This window comes from Microtus pennsylvanicus, chromosome 1 (assembly GCF_037038515.1).
Source record: "Microtus pennsylvanicus isolate mMicPen1 chromosome 1, mMicPen1.hap1, whole genome shotgun sequence".
Taxonomy (NCBI): Eukaryota; Metazoa; Chordata; class Mammalia; order Rodentia; family Cricetidae; genus Microtus; species Microtus pennsylvanicus.
Window position 1 is genome coordinate 194,482,264 of NC_134579.1, and position 17,976 is coordinate 194,500,239.

Genomic DNA, 17,976 nt, shown 5'->3' on the forward strand with positions numbered 1-17,976 from the left:
TTGTAGAGTTTCCCACAATTTTCTTCTTGCTAATTGTATCCTTCTGTCTCTTGAAGTTTCTGAAAATTAGGTGTTTGGGCCTACCTAATTGGATTGTGGTTTGATTTTTTTTTAAGAAGATATGCTAAATGTTCTTAGGGTTCCCCTTCAGAAGGGCATGTCAGATGTCCCTCTGGCTGCCATCTGCCTTTCTTTGCTTAGATCTATTATGTTATTAAGAGTTGCAAAATGTTGACTTGTTAAAGTTCAGTCCTTTTTAGCTTACTAATTGAAATTCTTCAAAAGAGAGGCCTCTTGTCTTTGCTGAGTTTGTTTCTCTGTAAGTGTTGTTTGTCCTGAAAAGGCAGACAACAATAATCTAATTTTCTAGCTTCTTCCATATCTGGAAGTTGAATTCTTAGTAGCATTATGAACTCATGTAATTTTATTATGAATTTAAATATTTCGATGTGATCCAATTTCAAGTTGTTTGGTTAGCTGTTTTGTTTGGTTTGAAATGAGCTCTCAGTATGTGGTCTAGGCTGGCCTGGAACTCACTATGTAGATCAACCCTGTCTGGGAAAAGGAAGGAAGGAAGGAAGGAAGGAAGGAAGGAAGGAAGGAAGGAAGGAAGGAAGGAAGGAAGGAAAAAGGAAGGAAGGAAAAAGGAAGGAAGGAAAAAGGAAAGAAGGAAAAAGGAAAGAAGGAAAAAGGAAAGAAGGAAAAAGGAAAGAAGGAAAAAGGAAAGAAAAGAGCGTTTAGTTAGGAGTGTCCACTTCCCTTTTCCAGTGTTGGTATTTGTTGGGCTTAAACCTGTTCAAAGCCCAAAGTACTGTGAGTGCTGATACACTCATGAAAAATTTCATGCTAACATAAAGTTCACATCTGTTCTGATTTCCATCCCTCCCCTAGACCTTTACTCTTGCATCCCAGCTGACACCTTCCCCATGGAACCCAGAGGAGGTCGAAGTGAAGCTCAAGGGCTCAACTCTCTCAAGAGTATCTCTGTCAGCTCCTCACTGTAGCTGTCTTAGCTTGAGTATGTGCGCGCGTGTGTGTGTGTTATTCCAGTAAATTGCAGATTTACTTTTTCATTACCTTTTTCTGGAAGATGCTTTAAAATATTTATTATTGTTATATTCCCCAGAACTCCTATGCATTTGAAATTAGCACGTGGATTCCCCTTTCGACTCAGAGTTTTGATTTCTAGGAAGAGTTATTAGGCTTTATAAACATACCATAACTTATCCCAGACATTTTTCTTGTTTCCCTGGCATTTGCTATAGAAACAACACATATAGGAATCTCCTTTAGCTGAGTCTTTAGCCATGTCCTCAATCATTAAGGACAAACTCCTAGAGGAAGAATTGGTGGATTCAAAAGTACCTTGGGGTGGCTGTCGGTACCTCTCATTCTGCTGACTTGTCTTCTTAGTCTATGCAACTGGCCGAAACCGGTGCATAAACTGCCCAGTAGGCCCTTACCTTGCCCTAAGTGTTTTCAAGAAGCCACTAGACTGAGCTGTGCTGCCTAGGCAACCAGAAAACAAAGACCTCAGCCAAAGCCACTTACCCTCTCCAGCCACCTCTCCAGGCTGTCCTCCCAGCCATTTTCATCAGAATTTTGGCAGCTGCTTTCTCCTTCATATCAGAAATTTAACAAAAAAATGAGATTGAGTCCCCTAGCACTGAGCTCCCTTGTTTTTGAAAGTACACACTGTGCACTCAGTAATACACCGCAAAGTATTGTCATGAATTATTTAGATAAAACTATCCTTGTCACAAGAAAATGAGCAAGGCACATTTTGTTCATTTTCTCCTTATGTGTTGTTATTTCTCTTCGTTGATTTCTTACTTGGCAACATTAAGTGCAAAGTGACGAGCCGGGTGTCATTACTGCAAAAACCTTCCTTCTGTTGCTCAGGCATGGATTTTTTTTTTAAAGCGTAATTGGACCATTTTCTGTTCTCCTTGCTTAAGATTCATATTTCTTCACCATGATCCTGGTAGCAGAGCAGAGCAGGCACAAACATAAAACACGTATAACTGAAGTCTAGTTTCTAAGACACTCAAATTGTGCTTTCCTCCTCAGTCTCTCTGGGAGGCAGCAGTAGAGGCTACAATGTTGGATGGTGATAGAAGCAAACGTTCCAAAGATACCCAGAGACCTTTCTTGGAAAAGATGGCTGAGGCTGGGCATGATGTTGCATTCTTGTAATCCCAGCACTTGGGATTGAGGAAGATGGTCAGTTTGAGGCCAGGTCTATCAAGTAGGTGTGAGCTATACACAGAGAGACCTGTCTTAAAGGACCAGGGACCGGGATATAGTTCATTGGTGCAGTATTTATCTAGCATGTGTGATCCCCTGGGGTATGTATGATTCCAGCACTTCAAGAAAAAGTGGCTGGAAAATTTTAGCTTTTCATGTTATCTTGCTAATTTTCTTAAAATTCCAAGATGACAGCAAATTTTCTCTCAAAGGGGCTGGAGAGATGGTTCAGAAGTTAAGAGTGCTTGCTGCTTTGCCAGAGAATTGGAGTTTGCTGCCCAGCACTGGTTTAGAGAAGCTCGTGACTTTATGTAACTCCAGCTCCCGGAATCTAACACCCTGTTCTGCCCTCTAAGAGTAATGTGTGTGCATGTGCACATATGCATGCGTGCACACACACACAAATATAAATAAAGTAAGTCTTTCTTTAAAAAGAAGAAAAGGAAGGGAAGAGGGAAGGAGGAGGAGGAAGAAGAGGAGGAAGAGGAGGGAGAAGGAGAAGAAGAGGAGGGGGAAGAGGAGGATAAGGAGAAGAGAGGAGGAGAAGGAGAAGAGAGGAGGAGGAGGAGGAGAAGAAGAAGAAGAAGAAGAAGAGGTTCTAAATTCTAAATTTGTAGTTGGAACCATATCCTTTGGGGCCTAGCTGTTCTCAGTGTATCATGGTCTTGTTCAGTGTGAATGTTAGTTTCAAAGGAGTGACCCAGTTATCACCTGTACTTTACCGTCAATACTGAGACAGCCCCCATGACCCATTGGTGGATATCATATGGTGTCAGCCCTGCACATTGACAACGCCGTCATCTCTCAGACTGTGCTGCCAATGAGTTCTAAGGCACTGTCTCTGGATGTGACTAGGCTGTATGGATACAGATAACAAACAGCAGTAACTTAAACACGGCCAGGAAATAGGTCCATATACAACATGCTATGAATTAAGTGTCCCCTCTCTCTTTTGGGGGGTTTGTTTTGTTTTGTTTTCCAAGACAGGGTTTATCTGTGTAGTCCTGGCTGTCCTGCAACTCACTCTGTAGACCAGGCTATCTCGAACTCAGAGATCCAACCGCCTCTGTCTCGCAAGTGCTGGGATTAAAGGCATGTGCCACCACTGCCTGTGTGGTCTCTCTTGTTTTCCAATAATTTTTAGGCAAGAATAATATAAATATTTTCTTCGCCCTTTCCATCTGGATTCCTCTACTTCGTTGAAGTTTAATAGTGTACCGCTCAGTAGTAAACATCGGCATCAAGCTTGCCTTGTTATCCTTTACCACTGGAGATTAAGTTGTAAATGTGAATCTCATAACCTTTGGCAGTGTCGACTTTCTTTTTCTTTTTGGTGTTAGTGTGTGATCAGGTCCATATGGGGGTGCAGGCACACATGTGTGCACATACATGTGCTGTCCAGAAAGCGATCTTGAGCTTTGTTCCTTAGACACTGCTTTTGAACAGTTTTTTTTTTTTGAGACAGGGTTTCTCCATAGCTTTTTGGTTCCTGTCCTGGAACAAGTGCTTGTAGACCAGGCTGGCCTCGAACTCACAGAGATCCGCTCGCCTCTGCCTCCCGAGTGCTGGGATTAAAGGCGTGCGCCACCACCGCCCAGCTAGACACTGCTTTTGGAGACAGGGTCTTTCCTTATTCCGGCCTTGCCCAGTGTGCCACGCCGGCTGGCAAGGCCCAGGGATCTTCCTGTCTCCCTGTCCTCAGATCTGGGTTGGCAAGTGGACTTTAGCATACATGGCTCGGGCTCTGGTGACAGATCTTGGCTCCTCATGTTTGGAAGGCAAGTGCTTTTCCAATTGAACTCTCTCTCCAGCCCTTCAGTTTGTATTTTCTAATGAGGACATTGATGAAAAATCAAAGTTCATCCACACACACCAGCACTGATTCAGTTCAACTATCCCATCACAGACCTCATCGGTATCCCTTATTGGCCCGGCAGCATCCTCCTCTCTTAATACACAGAATGCTACATTTCCCCTGTGGTACAGAATCCAGTGCAGTCCCTCACCACACCCAGTTCTCCTATCTCTAGATCCACCCTCACTGTGGGACAGTTGCCCACTGTGTCCTCGTCTTTTCATTTCGGTTTTGCAGAGGGCAGCCTAGTCACGTTGCCACCTCACTTTTAACTCAGCCCACACTAGGCTGAGTGAATCTGTTACAGCTCCTCCCCATCAGACAGTCTCTCCAATGCCCGATAGTTATCAGATTAGGAGAAATGATAGACAGTTCAAAATAGGCCTAGATATTAAAAGTAGGAATAAACAAAACACAGCTCTAGTCGGGAAGGAAATGTTATCTCGTGTAGAAGTTACCAGCTAAAAGGGAAAAGAAGTCTGTTTCAGTGTCACAGACCTAGCAAATAAATCACAAGAATACCCAAACAAATACCCTTGCTTTGCACTTCAGCTCCACTAAAACGCTTGGACTGCTGTTGTTATCAATTGATGAGAGTAAAGCAACTCCCAGATCATCCCAAACAATAAAGAGCATTTTACCTTAGATGAGGCAAAGCCATGTCTATAAACACAAATCACAAGTGTGCCAGGAGAAAAGGAGCCGTGGTAAATAACAGGCCCACGAAGCCTCACAGGCAAGGAGTGAGCTGTATCAGGAACAACACACATCACACAAAACCCTCCAGGAAGGCAGGCGCTGGAAGCGACTCTTGGAAGGTGTAGAAGGAACTACTAGCCAACAACTCCGTCCCATTCATTCAAATTACTGTGCTTTTTGTTGTTGTTGTTGTTGTTTAAATTAGTAAGTTTATTATTATTGTGTGTATTGTTGTGGGTGCGCATGCCCCACAACACACACTTGGAGATCGGAGGACAACCTGTGGAGCTGGTTCCTTCCTTCCATCTCTATGTGGGTTCTAGAGATCAAACCCAGGTCACCAGGTATGGCTGACAAATGCCTAGGAGTTTCTGAGATGCATTGTGTGGCCCATCTAGTCTCGAACTCTTCATCCTCATGCCTCAGTCTCCTGATTACTGTTGCTGCAGGCTTGTGCCGCCATGTCTGCTGCAAGCAATGGTTCCTCTTTTGTTTGTCTTATTTATGTGTGTGAGTGTTTTGCCTGCACATCAAGCAGAGGTCAGAGGGGCATCAGATTCCCTGAAACTGCAGCTATGGATGGTTGTGAGCCACCATGTAGGTGCTTGGAACTGAACCCTGGTCCCCTGAACGCTTGGCAAGAGTCTATGAACCACACAGCCCCGTGGGTCACTTCATGGCTTTTTTTGTTGACCAAGGTTTCTGTCCTACCCGGTCCCTCTATGTGAGCCATGCTGCTCACAGCCCTGTAGTCCCAAAGAAACACACAGAGGTCTACATTAATCAGAAACTGGTTGGCCTAGTAGCTCAGGCTTCTTATTAACTCTTATACATAATATTATATATATTAGCCCATAATTCTTGTCTGTGTTAGTCACGTAGCTTGGTACCTTTTTGGGCGAGGCAGCCACATCTTGGCTTGTTCTGTGTCTGGCTTTTTCTCTCTTTTCATGACTTGGAAGAATTTTTTGTCAGGTGTTCCAGTGCCTTCTGGAAGCTCCTCTGCTGTGATTCTGTCTGGGGCATAAACCTAGCTGGCTGCAGCTGAGATGTTCATCAGTATTTCCATTGCTGTGAAATGTGGTCGCTTCACAGGAGTGTGTAGAGCAGACACAAAATTGAGTTTGCCGTGAAGGTATTGCATCTGATTCCCACGAGTCCCACAGTGTTCTGATCCTATATGGTCCAAGTACCATGGATGTAGTTAGAAGGTGACTGGATCTTAGCTGCTGGCTTTCACTGCTTGAAGTTCAGAGCACTTTTCAGAGATTAGCAACAGTTCTTTATCACACTGAATGGAGCTGCTGCCCTTGAAGGTAGATGATTTTATCAATGAACTTTCCTGTTTTCAGGTTTGGGCCTTGTAGATGAGGTTCCAGACTGAGCCAACAGTTTTGGTAAAGCAGTGGTCAAGACTACCTCTTAGGAGTCACAGGTGTTCAGCCAGATGGCTTATGGTCTTTTCTTTATGGGAAATGCTGCTTCTGTTTCTATGCAACCAGCTGAGATTTAAGTCACCCTCTGGAAATTTAAGTCTGAGAAGTCCTATTGCAGGATGGGGTTTGCTTAGTGCCATGATTTTTGGTGAGCTCATCTGTGTCCACTGGGGCCCGATGACAGTGGACAGCAGTGGCCGTTTAGCAGTGAGAGAAAGCTTTGTCGTTGTCAAAGGTCTCGAGTGAATGAGCTGTGGTAGATTCTTGATTAGCAGAACTTTTTCACCCACCCAGAAGCTGGTCCTAGTGATCCAAGAATTCAGTGAGTTTGGCTGTGATGCGGGGTTGCTGCTGCCTGGATTGCTTCCAGCCCGTCCTGTTCTAGCAGTAGGTACTCAAAGAGCATCTGGCGGCCTAGCGCTGTAGAGTTTTGTTATGGATATATAAAGAGAACAGTCATGTGTCAAGTTGTACACACACACAAAGGGTGTACATGTGTGTGTAAACGTCATAAAACTAGAAAGGAGGCTATGGGAGTGGAGGAGGAACTCTTAGTGGGGGAAGGAGGAACAAGTCTGCCATGAGAGCTGAAGAGAGGCTATCTGGGGGAGAGAGAAGACTAACAAGGGGCGGCAAGGGATGGGGAGGTCAGTGAGGAAAAGAGACAGTGAAGGCAGAGGCTGGTGCCATGTAAATGGAAATGCAAAAGGAACCCATTCCTTTGCCTGCTGAATTAAATTTTCATTTGCAACAATTGAGTTAGACTTCTCAATTAGTCTAGTGAGTTCTCAGCCTTCCTACTGCTGCGGCCCCCGACCACAGAATTATTTTTGCTGCTACTTCATAACTGTAATTTCGCTACTGTTGTGAATCATAATGTAACTATTTTTGGAAATAAGAGGTTTGGCAAAAAGGTCATCACCCATATGTTAAAAACCTCTGGTAGAGAGAAAGCTTGGAGGTTAAGAGCCCTGGCTGACTTTCCAGAGGACCTGCGTTTGATTCCCAGCACCCACAAAATGACTCGCAACCTCTGTGACTCTAGTTCCAAGGAACTTGATGCCCTCTTCTAGCCTCTTCAGGCACACACGAGTGCACAGATATATATGCAGACAAAACACACAGACACTATACATATACACACACATATTATATTATGTATATTTATTTGCAATGCTGAGGCTATAGCTCAGGTCATTGCTCAGGCTAGCGAGGCATATCACCACTTCCCAAGCCCTGATTTAATTACTTTGCAGTGAACTTTGGAAAATAGCAATATCTGGTATCTCTGCGGGATCTTTAGTCACTGTTAGATGATGAACTGAATTGCTGTGTCTTCCTTTGTAGGTTCATCCGAGACTGGTTTTCAGAGAGGAAGCAGGTGGCCAGCGTGGATTTCTCGACTGTGTTACCACGTTCCATTTCTCTTTATATCTTCTCCTTCCTGAATCCGAAAGACCTGTGTGCAGCTGCTCAAGTCAGCTGGCCCTGGAAGTTTCTAACGGAACAGGTTTTCCCCTCTCTGCTCCTCTCATGTCCTAGTAATGGGACACGAAAGCAACCATAATCTGTAATGGGGTGGTCCAGATGGCTCTCTTCCCTGAACTGCAGTGGAGGGGGCCTGCAGTGGTTCCGTGCCCCTTAGGAGGGGGTATCGGAGGACTGGGGGGAAGCTGGCTCGGTGGGTAAAGGTGCTTGCAGCAGATGGGAGGCCCCGAGTTCGAGCCCTAGAACCCATGGGAGGCTGTGCATGGCAGCTCACATCTACAATCTCTGTGTTCCTCCAGCGAGACGGGGGATGGAGACAGCGGAGACCTGGTCACTCATGGGCAGCTAGCCTGGGGGACCACAAGAGAGGCCTTGTTTCAAACAAGGTGGGGGGTAAAGGCTAACTCCTGAAGCTGCCTTCTAACCTCCACTGGCACACACGCACCTATACTTATTCACGTGAACACACGCACGCACACACATGTGCACACACACACACATGCATGCACACACTTTTAAAAATGGACATAAGTCAAATTCAGTAACTTCTTTTTTACTTGGAAAGGTTTCCCACCCACCTTTGGTTTCCCAGTTTCCATTCTGAGAATCAAACCCAGGGCCTCACACATGCGAGGTCAGCACTCTACCGCTGAGCCAAATACCAGCACCAGGAACATGTTGTGATCATGGCTATATACACCATTCCTATTATTTATTTACTCTTATCATGCTTATGGATTATTCAATGTGATTATTATTTAAAAACATCTCATTTGTAGAAGTGCACCATTCTTTTGGAAAAAAATGTTTTGAGCTTTGTTTCTTAAATGGTATTATTTTATTCATGATAAATTAATTCTGGAAAGCCGGTCCATAACCAGAGCTTCTACTGAATCCTTGGCGAACACCTGCCGAGGAACAGAACAGCAGCTAAACCCGACGTCTGTCCTTGCTTCTGCCTCTGCTCTAGGTGTCTCTCCATTGTCTTTCCCGAGAGTTGATCGTGAGTAGACACTCTCTGGCCGCATCTCGTGTATTCCTCCTGTAGACAGCACATGTCCGGGGATGACGCTGTCCAGATGTTCACTTCAAACGCTAGCTGCGGCTCAGTGAGGGCCTCAGGCACAAACCAGACAACGGCCCTTGTTTTATGAACTGTTGTCAGGCTCCTCAGACTCAGGCTCTCTGATTTAACCCATTATTTATATATCTTCACTCTTGGCTTCTCTGGAGTAACTCACCCAAGATATGCCCGTTAAAGAGAATATGCTTGGTCGGCATTTGGAAGTCTTTGAGGTTTTTTTTTTTTTTATACTGTTTTGGTTTTTAGGGAACAGAGAAGTGAGCCCAGGATCTCATATATGCTAAGCAAATGTTCTCCCTCTGAGTAAGCCCTGTCCACAAGCGTGCATTGCTTTTACCTTTGTATGTGTGTGGTGGGGGCACCGGGTAGTGTCCCAGCGCTTCTGTGGAGGGAGCACCTTAGGAGTTTGTTGGTCCTCACCTCCACCTTCTTTGAAACATGATCTTTCACTGTTTACTGCTGAGTCCTCCTGTGAGGTTCAGGGGTTCTGTCTTCCTCCGCCTCCTCACTGTAGGAGCACAGAGATTACAGACTGAGCCACTGTGTCTGGCTTTACACGGTGTCCTAGTCAGGGCTGTTCTTGCTGCGATGAAACAAAATCAAGTTGGGGAGGAAAGGGTTTTTTTGGCTTTCACTGCTACTTCATAGTCCATCACTGAAGAAGTCAGGATAGGAATTCAAGAAGAGCTGGAACCTGAGGCAGGAGCTGATGCAGAGGCCATGGAGGGTGCTGCTTACTGACTTGCTCAACCTGCTTTCTTATAGAACCCAAGACCGCCAGTCCAGGCATGGCACCATTCACAATGGACTGGGGTCTCCCCCATCAATTACTCATTAAGAAATGCCCTGTGGCCAGACCTTCTGGAGACATTTACTCAATTGAGGTTCCCTCCTTTCAGATGACTCCAGCTTGTGTCAAGTTGACATAAATTGCCCAGCACACATGAATTCTGGGGACCAAAAGTCAGGTCATGTTTGTGTGGAGGGCGCACTTTGTCCACTAAGCCCAAACATTGATATTTTTTTTTAGCCAAAGTGTTTAGTCTATTCATATTCATATAGATTCTGACATAATTTGGTTGAGACCACCATCTTTACAGTTTTGTTTATTTTTTAATGAATGTATTATTTTTGAGGCAACATCTCATGTACTCTAAGCTGACTTAGGGCTTGTTCTGTAGTAGCAGAAGACCCCGGATTTCTGATTACACCCCCTCCCCGAGTGCTACGCGGCTTCTTGTTGCCCTTTCATTTGTTTTTCATGTTTCGTTTCTATTCTACTTAAGCCTTCCTTTGGCCTGCATAAATATCTTTGTTGTTCATTTCGAAACGTTAAGTAGTTCATAATTATCGGACACCATAGTATGCAGTCTGTATCGGCTGATTACTCTGAAGACAATGCCAGGACCTTAGACCCTTTAAGCTGTGTATCACTCTCTCTGTTTCCATGCCTTTTTGTCATATTTTTATTACGTGCATATACATATATAATAAACATATAGTTGTTCTTGCGTGCCTAAAGCAGACTGGATACAGTCCATTCCTCTTCCTCTAGTAGCAAAGTCCATAGCTGCCTGAGAGTTTTATATACACCGATGTATCCACATGTAATCAATCCTCTTGGATACTTTAAATTCTTCCACATGTTATTATTTTTAAAATCATATTTAGTACCATGTATATATGCACGAATTGCATGTATTTATTTGTAAGTGTATCTATGGCTATGCCTCCTGAGAGATGGGATTATAAGCTTGCACCACCAAGCCTGGCTCCACACTCTCTTAAGTGAGTCTTGCATCATTTTGTCTTTCCATGTTTAAGTCTGGATTTGCTTCTTATCTACCTTTCAGTTTTCTGTTTCTTTAGCTGGATTCTAATGTGCTCTTGTCTGCTTATTGAATTTTAAAATTAAGTTATTATCTTTTCCAGGCCTAGAATGTTGACTTGCTTCTGTTGCCAGCACTTCCCACTTGGCCCCTTAATATTCCTGGGCATATTAATTATAGGATTTATTTCAAAGTTTGTGTCTGATAATAGCAATGTTTGGCTCTTCTTCACAACTCTCTCTAGTTACTAAGAACTGAAAGATAAACAAAGAATTCATGTCTTTCTAAGTAATTGAATTATTTTTGATTGAGTGCAGATATTAGGTCTAAAACACTGATGTCATCATCTGGGTCTCTGGATGATGTCATCTTCCTCCAGAGAGAATTTACTTTTGCTTCTAGCGTGGGATCAGGCCAGGAACTGACCTTGCGTAAGAAATGAACTACTTCAAAGCTGGCCTCAGCCCTTGACATAGTTTGCATAACTCAGTCTTCTTTTTCTAAAGATTTATTTATTTATTATATATACACTGTCCTGCCTGCATGTCTGCCTGCAAGGCCAGAAGAGGGCACCAGATCTCATAACGGATGGTTGTGAGCCACCATGTGGTTGCTGGGAATTGAACTCAAGACCTCTGGAAGAGCAGCCAGTGCTCTTAACTGCTGAGCCATCTCTCCAACATAACTCAGTCTTACTCTTCCTGTAGTGGTTCTCAGTTGAGACCCCTGTGTGGTAACCAGGTCTCTGCTTCCATGAATTTCAGATTGTGTTCTTTCTTCTGCCCTCCTCCTTCCTTTCTTCCTTTTTTATCTCCCCTGCTTCTTTAAAGATCCTGTGTCTTTGAGACACACCCTCTTGGCTTGATTCACAGCCTAAGCACATGTTACTTTGAAACTGGCAAATGTGGACTGGGGAAGTCCTCAGTCATAGGGTGCTTGTCATTCCTGAGGACCTGGGGTCAGTCCCCAAAACTGCATAAATCAGGTCTGGTGGTATACACCTATAATCCCAGACTGAGGCAGGAACGTCAGAAATTCAAGGTCATTCTCAGTTCTGTTGTATAGTGAATTAAAAACCAAACAACAACAACAACAAGAACTGGCAAATGCCTTGAAACTGGTCTGTTTCTTTTGTTCTGAGATCTAGAGGACACAAGGTTTTTACTGTGCTGGTAGTTTTAGAATGTACACACACACACACACGCACACGGATACACGCACATACACACATTGTCTGCCATCTCTTAAAGTCTTAACATTTTTCCAACAATGCCCTAGGACTCCCGGGCTCATAGCATCCCTCCCATCCTAGCCTCCCAAAGATCTGGAGCACAGGTGCATGAGTGCATGCCATTGTGCCCTGCTTGTTTTTATATTTTGTCTAGATAGTGATTTCAGTGAGTCACATAAAACTCACCGTTTTTAGTAAGTCAAAAATTGCTGTAATTCGGCAATATAATATGAGTTAAATAAAAAAAATTCTTCTGCAAGAGGGCTGGTCTGAAGCAAAGTATTATACCTGAATTCTCATAATCTAGAGTTAAAGTGACAGAATGCTGTAAGTGTTACAAGATGGCATATATATATGTGTGTGTGTGTGTATGTGTGTGTACACTACATTATATATTTATATATAATGTAATGTATACTCACCAAAGAACATTCTTCATATGGAATAAAATATACTTTGTACTTTTCGTAGATTAAAGTTTAGACATTGAGTCAACAATACTATAAATGGCAGTCTACCAAAAAAATAAGGTGTGTGTGACTGAAGCCACCACCATTAGAAAACTATCCCTTAGGAATCTGCCTCTCATCCTGCTCTTGTTCTTCTCTGGAGGACTGCTTATGGATGCCAAAATGCACGAGGTTTGGGTGGTTTCTGCCCTATACTCCAACACAGAATGAATACGGAGCTTGGAAGCACCACTACATTGCTTGTGTGTCCAGCTTGGATTGGCTAACGCCCAGGGAAGCTGCTGCTGTGTATGGGACACTGAATGAACCCAAAACCGAGGATGAGGAGTCCAAGGAGAGGCAAAGAGAAAAATGCCTGCGGAAAATCATTTGGGAGAAAATTGCATTCCGTAAAAGTGAGTAGCATTATAAAAGTTTCTGTCTTACCCAGGACACTGGATAAAAGGGTTTACATGCAGACTCCCATCTAGACAGAGAGCATGTGGGGCTCTCATCACCATATGCTCAAGACCAGCTCCTTTTTCCGTTATTATACTTTCAGTTAATTGGTAATAAAAACATAATTTCTGATAAAATAGCTAAGGTCAAGCACCCACCTCCACGGCAGTCTACTCCCAGGTTTGTAAGGGTATACACAAGGAGGGGATCTGGTAAAATGGCTCAGTGGCTAACATGCTTGTCATACTAGCCCGAAGATCCTAGTTAAAACTGGTAGTACTCACAAAAGGAGGGGACCTTAGGTAGGGTGTTTGTGCCTTGTATTCCCAGTTCTAGGGTGGAGGCAAGGTCAGAAGGATCCTGGGAGTTTCCTGGCCAGCGCACATAGCCAAGTCAACCTTTAACTGCCACTTGTGTGTTTGCACCCATACATCTGTGCACCTCTGACCTTTCCCAGACACAACCCCCCTGCCCTGTGCACATGTAAAAGGAGGAGGAAGTGCAAACACAGTCAGAAAATGAGAAGTAAATTTGGGCTGGTGAAAATGAGGAGCGAGCATGGGAGTGAGACCTAGAAGAGCGATTGCTTTGAAAGAAGCAAGAAGAAAACAGGATAAGGCCATGGGCTCGGGGAAGCCTCTGATGTGCACATGTTCTTAAAATACACTGTCGACAGGCTGGGGCTTGCCTTCTTCTTCTCCATCACTCTTCCCTGAGAAGACAGATACAAAATCACCTCCAGCCAAGGACAGAAAGGGATGCAAACCAGTGGGCTGGTTATCTGGTTCTCACAAGAGGAACTTCTTGTTCTATGAGCTTTACCAATTGACTCAAAGTGACAGATAGCAAATGAGAAATCCGATAGGAGTGGATGCAAGTGGCTATAGTTACTGTTTGGAATATTGCCCTGGTGTAGCTTTCTTTTTGATGTCTTGGGGAAAGTGTGGCATAAACGGGAAGCCTGCTGCTGTTCATTTTTCAGAGGAGTTATTCAAAGCTCGACCCCCTTGGCTGAGTGGAACGCGCTGTTCCAGGTCCATGAGCCTGCCCGGTGGTCCTTGGATGCAGAGAGAAGGAGCAGGATTCTATGAAGCTTTGGAGAGGCAGCTTGTTCTGGCATCTTTAAATGCTTTGCCCACACGGTGAGCAAACTTCTATCTACCGAGGGCTCGGGACTCTCCTGTGTCATAGAGAATTCATTATAGAATTATTTAGCCAACAGAGGGATCTTCAGAAATTGGATGCCTTGCATTCTCTGAAATCCCAGAGAAGGAATTAATGACTTCATATTCAAGAATAGCAGCCTTTAAAAGCTTTCTGAAGAGGAAAATATGTAATGCTCAAAACTTATGTCTAATATACTTTTAACCCTATGGTAAAGACATATTGTAGATATCATATATTTTCTAAAGCTGATGAGCAAAAATGTCATTTCCCTACATTTTTTTTAAAATATTTATTTATTTATTTATTATGTATACAATATTCTGTCTATGTGTATGCCTGCAGGCCAGAAGAGGGCACAAGATCCCATTACAGATGGTTGTGAGCCACCATGTGGTTGCTGGGAATTGAACTCAGGACCTTTGGAAGAGCAGGCAATGCTCTTAACCTCTGAGCCATCTCTCCAGCCCATTTCCCTACATTTTTATGGAGTAACAGTAACTGCACAATGTCTTTGTCAGTCACTTTCTCACTGGCCTAATGAATGCTTAACATAATAAAACTTATAAAGATGAATGGTCTATTTTAGCTCATGGCTTCATGAACAGTTGCTTCCATTGCTTTGGGCCTATAGTAGCATGGAGCATCATGGTGGAAACACATGATAGGGAGGCTTACTCACTTTATGGTGCTCAGGAAGTGGAGAGGAAAAGGTGACATCACTAGGGTCCCATTAGTCCATTCAAAAGCACACCCTCGATGACCCAACTTCCTTCTACTAGGTCCACCTCCTAAATATCCACCCTACCCCTGAATAGCACCATGGACTGGTGACCAAGCCTTTAATACCTTAGGGAAACTGCAGATCCAAATTATAGAAGCATCCAAACAAATGTGGACAAACTCCCATTTATATTGGTAATCTAAACACAGTTCTCTTTTCCTACTGAAATTAAAGAAATGGCAGCTGTTTTCAGCGATTCAAGTCATAATATACGAGCACAGTACCAGAAGGTGGTTCTTTTTTTTTAAACTTTATTTTTATTTTATGTGCATTGGTGTTTTGCCTGCAGGTATGTGTGAGGGTGCCCGATCCCATGGAACTGAAGTTACAGACAGTTGTGAGTGCCATGTGGGTGCTGGGAATAGAACCCTGGTCCTCTGGAAGATCAGTCAGTGCTCTTAACTGCTGAGCCACCTCTCCAGTCCCAAGGATTCTGTTCTTATTCTATCTACTCTCCTATGTGACATTTGTAACTTCCAAAACTTGAGTAGCTGCTTAGAAACAAACAAACAAAAAAAAAAACAGGATTATTTTGCTTTTCACTTTGGATTCCACACTAACATTTTGAATGAAGACACTGAAGTCTACAGGTGACGTGACTCATCCAACTGTCATAAGTACTGGGACCCAAATCCTCACATTCCAACTCTCCTCAGCTTCACCACTGACGTCACATGCAGATCTGGGTTGGAACATTTGTGAGTGTGGCCTTACGTCTCACTCATCTGAGGGCACATAAAGAATCTTAAGATGCATAGGGCATCTCTCTTCCTCGGTAATTGTGGGGATGGGGCTGTGGAAATAATGGAAATGTTACCTAGGAACCCCTAAGGGCCAGAAGTGAATTATGAATTGCTTGGCTACCCCTTTTAAAATACAGTTTTGAGCCCTTAGGTGTATCATGGTATTTAAGAGCCCAATAAAAGCTAAGTGAGAGTCAAGAAGCTTTCCCTGCATTCCTCATGTGGAAGTGGAGAGTCAAAGGGACAGATTTGGCTAGCCTGGGACCCCTGTCTGTCTCTACCCCTCGGACTGCTGGGAGAGCTTGAGAACTCAGGGGTACTGGCCTTCTGCTGTCCACCAGTGTTCATAGGATACTGGCACTTATCAAAAGTCATACTATCGGAGAATTAGGGTTTTTATCCCTCCCTCTCATCTCCTACAGAAGCAATCTCTCTGGAAGCCACTCCTCCCCTTTCTTAGTAAAGAAAAATCATCACGGGGTTGGAGGAACCGATGACAGCTCTTCCTGTGCCTTGCAACCGTGCGTCATCCTGATCTCATCGCGGATTCCCGCCTATGAGGTACTGCTGTCCTAGGAAAGACGCCCTTCCCTGGATGGCTTTTTTTCCATCTAGACTAACAAAATCTTTTGGCTGTCCTGTGTGTGAAAATGATTCATCTTCCGAGAGGAACATTGTCTAATCAAGTGAACATTTACAAGACCCATACAGTCTTAAAAACTGAAAGCAATAAATATAAAAGTAATCAAACTTATTTTGAGAAAGCATGAGAGGTCCAGATTGCTGTGTGAGCAGCTGGTGTCAAAACACTCCTATTGGATTGAGCTTGTTGCTCTTAAAAAAGGTAGCCAACCCAGGCTGGTCTCAAACTTGTGAATCTCCTGCCTCCGCCTCCTTCAGCAAATCCTATGGGGCTGTGCCCGATAATAATTTATTTATTTTTATTTGCATTGGTGATTGCCTACATGAATGTCTCTGTGAGGGTGTCAGACCTTGGAGTTAATAGAGAGTTGTTAGCTTCCATGTGGGTGCTGGGAATTGAACCTTAGTCCTCTAGAAGAGCAGTCGGTGCTCTTAACCACTGTACATCGAAGAGCGGGAGGAGTGATACTATGAACAAAGGGGTCAAGACCATGATGGGGATACCACAGAATCAGCTGCCTTGAGCTAGTGGAAGACTGACAGCTGGGGAACCTGCATAGGACTGAACTAGGCCCCCTGAATGCAGGTGACAATGGTGTAGCTTGGGCAACGTGCGGAGCCACTGGCAGTGGGACCAGGATCTAACTAACCCAATGCATGAACTGACTTTGTGGAGCCCATTCTCTATGGAGAGATACCTTACTCAGCCTAACACGGGGTAAGGGTGCAGGGCCTTGGTCCTGCCTCAAGGAGATGATGGGATAGACTTAACCGACTTCCCAGGGGAGGCTTTACCCTTCCTGAGGAGCTGATTGGGGGTGGGGTAGAGGGAAGATGGGGAGAGCTGGAGGAGAAGAGGAAGGGGGAACTAGGATTGATATGTAAAAATTAATTAATTAATTAGTTACTAAAAAATAGTTGGCGTAATGATTAAAAATATTTAAGACTTCCAGAATTCCCAAGAAGTTTAATAATATTATGTGACCAATAGTTTTTGAAAGTGGGCTAGAAGTACTGCTTCATGATCTATTTAAAAATGGTGCCATTAAATCAAAATATGATTATTACAAAATGAAATTATAGCTAGGTATAGTAGTGTGTACCTGTAATCCAAGCATTTAGGAGGCTGAGGCAGGAGAATAGATGAAATTTGAGACCAACCTGGAGTATTAAGTAAGCTAGGACCATATAATGAGACTGTCTCAAAATATAAAAATAAAGTGAAATGAAGTTATGTATTTTCATTTTATATATATATATATATAGATTTAGATTTTAAAATCTAGTTAAGAAGTCCATTGCAAAATGGTATTAATTCAATTTTATTGTTTTTAATAAGTTATGCATAAGTCTAGATGGCATGCATAAAAATAAAGAGGGTGGAAGAAAAGTAACCGAAATTGTCCGTACTATTTATCTGCATGATGGGGTTGCAAATGAACCCCCTATTTCCCTCACAATTAGAGAAGAAATAAGGAAGCTTAGTTTCTTCCTTCTGTACTTTCTGAAACAATTCTTCAGCAACGATAGCGTATTGCACATCACCTGGCTTCTTCAGCTAGCTCGAAAGCGCACACACACCGACTCCTACAGCTGCTTTCTCGCTTCCAGATGGTGGTGGAGAGCGTTAAGGTGGGCGTCGTGACCGTGCCCTACGAACACAGCGGTGTGACCTTGGAGGGCCTGCTTCTTCTCCTAGACAGAGCTCTGCAAGGGCGGAAGGCACGGAGCCTGGGAATATTTAGCGGTGGAAACAGCCGAGAAATTGACTTACTCCAAGGTTGGTCTGGGGATTGGCGGAGAACAGTCCCACAGTTTGAGTGTTTGCAACACTTACCCACAAATATGACCGTCACAGCAGCGCTG

General features: G+C 43.7%; 1 protein-coding gene across 1 annotated transcript in view; it reads left to right on the forward strand.

The window, feature by feature from the left end:
* Ect2l (epithelial cell transforming 2 like) overlaps positions 1-17,976 on the forward strand; it is a 56,530-nt gene that overhangs the window by 9,773 nt on the left and 28,781 nt on the right. The window contains exons 3-7 of the mRNA XM_075948320.1: positions 7,585-7,747; positions 12,482-12,734; positions 13,760-13,919; positions 15,891-16,029; positions 17,722-17,890. Of these exons, the coding sequence (XP_075804435.1) occupies positions 7,585-7,747; positions 12,482-12,734; positions 13,760-13,919; positions 15,891-16,029; positions 17,722-17,890 (884 nt within the window). The remainder of the gene's footprint in view (positions 1-7,584; positions 7,748-12,481; positions 12,735-13,759; positions 13,920-15,890; positions 16,030-17,721; positions 17,891-17,976) is intronic.